Source organism: Helobdella robusta (genome assembly GCF_000326865.2).
Source record: "Helobdella robusta unplaced genomic scaffold HELROscaffold_9, whole genome shotgun sequence".
NCBI classification, from domain to species: domain Eukaryota; kingdom Metazoa; phylum Annelida; class Clitellata; order Rhynchobdellida; family Glossiphoniidae; genus Helobdella; species Helobdella robusta.
Window position 1 is genome coordinate 2,216,038 of NW_008705512.1, and position 6,549 is coordinate 2,222,586.

General features: G+C 33.2%; 1 protein-coding gene across 1 annotated transcript; it reads left to right on the forward strand.

Moving 5' to 3' along the window:
* Positions 1–1,116: 1,116 nt before the first annotated feature.
* Positions 1,117–5,565, forward strand: HELRODRAFT_166123 (hypothetical protein; the record flags this gene model as incomplete). Its single annotated transcript, XM_009033146.1, has 9 exons — positions 1,117–1,201; positions 1,752–1,864; positions 2,735–2,801; positions 3,000–3,082; positions 4,081–4,284; positions 4,403–4,458; positions 4,711–4,789; positions 5,060–5,151; positions 5,469–5,565. 9 exons carry the CDS (start codon positions 1,117–1,119, stop codon positions 5,563–5,565), a joined length of 876 nt encoding a protein of 291 aa, XP_009031394.1.
* Between the last annotated feature and the right edge of the window lie 984 nt (positions 5,566–6,549).

Consider the following 6,549-nt stretch of genomic DNA (forward strand, 5'->3'; position numbering starts at 1 on the left):
GAACGTAAACGAACCACGTAAGTCGACGAGTCTTATGTTTAACGGTAACATTGATAAACTTTCATTCAAACATACTAGAATCAAAAAATTTGATTAATGCATGCATGATTAAATTTAAAAATATTATTTGTAAGTTTTTTCCTAAAAATTTTAACGAAAGCTTTCAGCATTGCACTAAAATGTCTTTAAGAACTTCGGGTTTAATTTAACGGAAATATTTTTAATAAATTTTCTAATATTGCCTACAATACAAACTTATCAGACATAACCAAAAGCCATAACCAAACTTATCAGACATAACCATAACCGCATAACCAAAAGCTTAAACCAGACATTTAATCAATGTCTAGCACTTCCAGAACATAAATATTATTGCAATCATTTCCGTATTATCTTATTGCAACTCACATCATAATTAGTATCTAACTCATATTTGTTAAGAAAGTCTTCTTACAAATACTTCCTTATAAGCAAAATCGACAAGTCTGAACATGTTCCATTCTTGTTTTAAATTTATTTTATTTCAGTTCATTTTTTTGTTTCAATGTTTTCATCTATCACGTTGTTCAAACCACAAAAATTCTAAAGTACGTTGGTTCGTTGTTTTTTTGCATGTTCCATATCATTTGAAATGTCAATTGGTTTTATTTGTTTTAAGATGATGAATAACTTGGAGGAAGAAAGTTTTTCATAAACAATATAATGCCATGTAATAAAAATTAAGTAAAAGGAAATATTTTGCAGAAACGAAAGTCGAAACAATGAAATTCCAATTGTTTCTTCGTTCTTTTTGTTGCAGTTGCTTTTATTATTTCAACATTTTTATAACTGAAATTTATACTCAACAATTGTTCTATTCTGTTTTTATTTTTTTGTTATAGATATAATTTCGTAGTTACATTAATTAATGAAGATGATGTTGTTCATTTCATCATGTTATTATACATTTCTTGTAATTTTCAAAGTTATTTTTGCCGTTTTAATAATATATTACTGTTGAAATCACCAAATAATTTTCTTCCATACCTACAACGATGACGCTTCGAAACTTCTACAAGTTCTGACACAGCATCGAGCGCATATTTGTTTTGCGTTATTATCATTATCACATTGAACATGAGCATGGCCATCATCGAGGCGGGAGCCGATGGTGAAATTACGTTTACCGGAACAAGCTCTCAGATATATGGCCGACGGGAGAGTTTGAGCAACAAAGAAAAAATTAAACAATTCTTCTTAACAGCAATAAAAATGAATCTCAATGTTCCCTAGCACTCGCGCAGACGTTCTGCTACTCGATTCAGAGGTTTGTATATCTGTAGAGCCGCGTTCATTCAATCTCTGATGATTCAAGTTTATGGAGAAATATCGAAGCGTTTTAACGCGCACACAATGTTTCAACGTTTAAAACTTGTTTGCGGCTTGTATCAATTGAATGCTTTTTATGGAGTCTGAACAAAATCAGTGACTGAAACTCGATTATAACTTCTTAATAAAAAAAACACATTAGCGCACTCACCTCGCATCAATTTGAATAACAAATTGTTGAAGATAATTTCAATTCCAGTATTTGTTTTGTCAAAAAGTAATATTTTTTTTATAAGAATTGTATTAAAACATAAATGGAAAAAACTTAACAAGTGTACAATTAATCAATCCTATTAGACATACACACGAAAACATACAAACACAAACAAAAGTACAAACAAACAAACAATCAGAAACAGACAAACAAACCACCAAACACACAGTTGCGGCCAACAAGCACCCTGAAGATGAATGGTGGTTTGGTAGTGCACTGTCCATCTTATCGTGGATCATTATATTCGCCACACTACCCTGGTCACTATGTCTGTGCCTTAAGGTTCGTATGCCGTGGTCAGCTCAGATAACCACCAGCCTCATGTATTGTGATAATATTTACTAAATGAATTTATTCTCTTGTTAGATGTTTGTATATTAATATTGGACATGTTTATTTTTATTAGCTTTTTGTTCATACTAATAATTAATTAATTAATCTATTAATTAGTTAATTAAGTTCCACATGAATACTGTAGTTCAATCAAAATTAACATTCAACATTTCATACTCCTACTAGGTTATTAGACATCTGATGTTATTAGATATCTGTTATGTGTTAAGGCGTTTGAAACACAGTATTTTTGCGTTTGACAATTGAGTGAAATCTGAAATGACGTCAGTGAGACGGAATTTTTACGTAGCCAATATTTCTCTTGGTCACGAGGTTAAACAATGATTAATTTTATGTGAAGAGTAAACCTATCAAATGATCACAATCCTAACTTGATGAAAATCTGTAAATGTTTGGCAGTTAATATTGTGGGAAAACAAAATTTTTTTTTATGTTTCAATGTTAACAATGTACGAAGTGTACGAATGAAAATATGCAGTATAATAAACTAATCAAAACTACAAATGCAACCGGAATGAATAATATACAAAACTTTCCACCATTCAAACACTAACCAGAAAACTATTCAGTTCGAATTCTGACCAAATCTTCACCGTCGTTTCCCACCAAATTTTCCAATTAGATCATCGTTAATCTTGCGCTCATCCCTGTTGAACTACCACTCTATGATTGCTACCATCAATTTCACAAAATCATCTACACAAGTTACTACATCATCATAAAAAAAAATTAGTGTCAAATCATTATCATATCATCGGCATTGTTATCATCACCGTTATCATCATCATCACCGCTCAGGTGGTTCAAGAGTACGAACGAGCTGTCATCTTCCGGCTGGGAAGGTTGCTTCCACTTGGTGCCAAAGGTCCAGGTTGGTTGGACTGTCGGTTGATTGGTTGGTTGGTTGGCTGGCTGGCTGGTTTTTGGTTGGTTGGTTGGTTAGGTGGTTGGTTGGTTGATTATAAAACATTATCATTCTTCTATGTGAACTTTTCATTTTTCCACCTCCTCTCACCATCTCACCATCTCACCTCCTCTCATTTTCTCACTTTCTCACCTCAAGGTCTCTTCTTCATCGTTCCCTGCACTGATTCCTACACCAAAGTTGACTTAAGAACTATTTCCTTCGATGTTCCACCGCAAGAGGTTTTTACCGAATTTTGTACTGCTTCCTGTATTTGTCGTGGTTATTGTAGTTGTTTTTGTTATATTCGTTGTTGTAGTTGTTGTTGCTGTAGTAGTAGTTGTTGTTGTTGTTGTTGTTTTGATTGTTTTTGTTGTTTTTGATATAGAGGTTGTTATATTGTATAGTTTTACATATATTTAGCATTTTTTTCGTTGTTATGATAATTTTGTTGGTGAGTAAATATAAGAAATCCTTGTTAGTCAGTGATTGCTACGATTCAAACCAACAGCCCGGGAATTAATATTCCCCATTGTCTCACAATCAAAAATTTTCACGCCGGCCTTCAAAATTTTTCATTTAAAAAAATTGTACTAAAACCATTCTCGGCAGCTTGATAAATAACGTTTCACCTTATAATTTTATCCATATATTGCAAGGAATACAATGCCGCCAAAACATGAACCGGCAACACCAATTGGCGAACTTCAACCATGTCAACCTACTTAGTCATCCATTCATTCGTACATCCAATCTCACCCACCCCACACGACCCAACAAACACACAAACAAAAGCGCCAAACAACTTCTACTTGCACTGAAACATTTAAGAGCAACTAACCACAAAAATACCGTCTACGGAAACATCTAAGCAAACTTCCGCACAAGCATGTGGAAACATATTGCTGAGATTCAAAAACTCCAATCGATATATTTACATGGAAAAGAGCTGCTGTGTATGTCATCATGTTGTAATGAGAGCGTTTAAATACACATTTTTCGTCCGCACAAATACAAGTCTGGCTATTCACGTTGGCTTAATATTAAAATAATGCGTAGAAAATGATAGTGGCCAATTTAGGAAGCCACGTCAAATCATAAAAAAAATATTGAAACAACCACCCCCCAACAACCACCCTCCAACAGCTACCCCCCAACAACCACCCTCCAACAGCTACCCTCCAACAACCACCCTTCAACAACCACCCTTCAATAACTACCCACCAACTCCACCCAACAGATCCTCTCGAAAGATTCGGTGACGGTGGCTGTGGACGCTGTGGTATACTACAGAGTTTCCAACGCCACGATCTCCGTCACGAACGTTGAAGACGCTCACAGGTCCACCAGGTTTCTCGCCCAGACGACACTTCGAAACGTCCTCGGCACGAAAAATCTCAGCGAAATATTATCGGATCGTGAGAACATTAGCCACTTCATGCAGGTTGGTACTTTTTGACGTGTTCATTATTAAGCATCGTCTGTTTATTTAAATTATACGTTATCAATTTTTTTAAATCTTGCTTCATAGCTCGTTTAAACATTTTTTATTAACGACGCAGACCTGTCTAGACGAAGCCACAGATCCGTGGGGAGTGAAAGTGGAGAGGGTGGAAATGTATGTTCTTACATTCCTTTGCAAACATTATTTTTAAATAAAGATTCCAAAACTTTTAATTTAAAATTGTTTGCAAGCAAACAAACAAAAATATTGATGATTTGAAAATATTGAAAGCTAAATAGCTTCTAAACATTATGTTTACTTTCAACGGCAGCATAAGATTATTAAATAAACTGTCATATTTTTAACAAACACTTAACACAGTTGGTGTGAGATTATTTGAGATTATTTTAAAACATTCACTGCCAGGAAAGACGTCAGACTTCCAGTTCAACTGCAACGAGCCATGGCTGCTGAGGCTGAAGCTTCGAGAGAAGCGAAAGCCAAGGTTCAACACTCCTCTCTTAATTGAACCGTCATTTTGCTACTTAATTTTAGGATAATTTTTTTATCTCTACATGAAGCTATCCAATAAATCGTACGATTAGTTACTATGTTCAAAACTATGCGTTGTGCAATCAGTAAGTTTAATTAGTTTTATCTTTTTCTTGATGATATTCCAGAAACGTTACAAACATGTTAATTACAATACAAAGACCTTTAAAAATATTTATTCCACTCACGTACATAATGCACCTGAGATGAAACTAACTTGCAGGTGATAGCTGCTGAGGGTGAGCAACAAGCAGCAGCAGCTTTGAAGCAAGCTGCTGACATCATCAACCAATCATCTCTCGCGCTGCAACTGAGGTTAAATGTCAATTTATTAACTGACCTTTAAATGTTATTATGACCTGTACATATGTAAGTTAAACATGGGCTTAATTTCTTCTTTGTCAGACACAAAGTACAAATGATCATTCTTGAATGGTTGATTCAACTATTTTAATTGTTAGGAGCAAAAAATTATCCTTGCCGATGATAAATATGAAAAATTAAAATCTATTGATGTGATTATTAATTATTATTATTATTAATTAATTAATTAATTAATACAAAAATAATGATAATGATACACATTCTATAAATTATATTAACCATATTTTCCATAAATCATTTCAATCCAGGTACCTTCAAACGCTGAGCCAGATATCAGCTGAAAAAAGTTCAACCATCATTTTTCCCATTCCAGTCAACTGCTTCTCTCCGTTTTTGAAAAAATAATTATTTTTTAATTATTTTGATAATTTATTTTTAATTATAAAATTATGTTCGATTATTTTTTCAACAGCATTCTCCACATAAAAACGAACGCAAATTTTATTTCTTAGCCGGTGCTCATTTTTGAACATTGTCCCAGAAATGAAATTTTGTTTAGGAATTTCCTTCTCAGTTTCTTCCATGGATATATATCATATCCATGATTTCTACCCATAACTTCATTTGCCCGCAAAAGTGCATACAGAAATTAAATATAAAAATCAAATTAATTTGCAATTTAATTTGAATCCAATGTTGCAAATTTTAGAAAAATATTTCAAATATTTGCTATTTGTTGTAAATTGAAAATGAAATAAAAAAGGTGAATAAAAATTAAAAAAATTGTATTACACAAACAAAATAAAATTGGTCAAAGAAACTTATTAATTTCAACAAAGACGTTTCTAAACGTGAACCTTACGGGGCACGTGAGTTTTAAAACTTTAAACCTTAACCTGAATGACCGTCCTCCAATTAACATGAAACAGAATGTCATCTACGATGTATGGCTTGTCAGGCTTAAAGGTTTTCATTAATGGCACAGATTAAATTAATATCAATTTCAGTATAATATTTTGTGCTTCAAATTTTCAAATATTTTCGATTGAGATATTTTTTGTTTGGACAAGTCGCCGTCTGAAATTTTGCGTTGAAAGAAAACTGCCCAACTTATAAAAAATTTGGTAAATTATCGTTGTTATATATTATTTGTGTGAATGGCTGTGTATGTGTGTGTTTGCATGTGTTTCTTTATGTGTTTTGCATGTCTGTATGTGTGTTTGTATGTGTTTCTTTATGTTTTTTGCATGTCTGTATGTGTGTTTGTATGTGTTCTTTATGTGTTCTTTATGTGTTTTGCATGTCTGTACGTGTTGTGTTGGAGTGTGTGCTGACATTGAATAACCTATTTGTGACAATGTTTTGGTCCATTCGAATAGAAACGTGCTA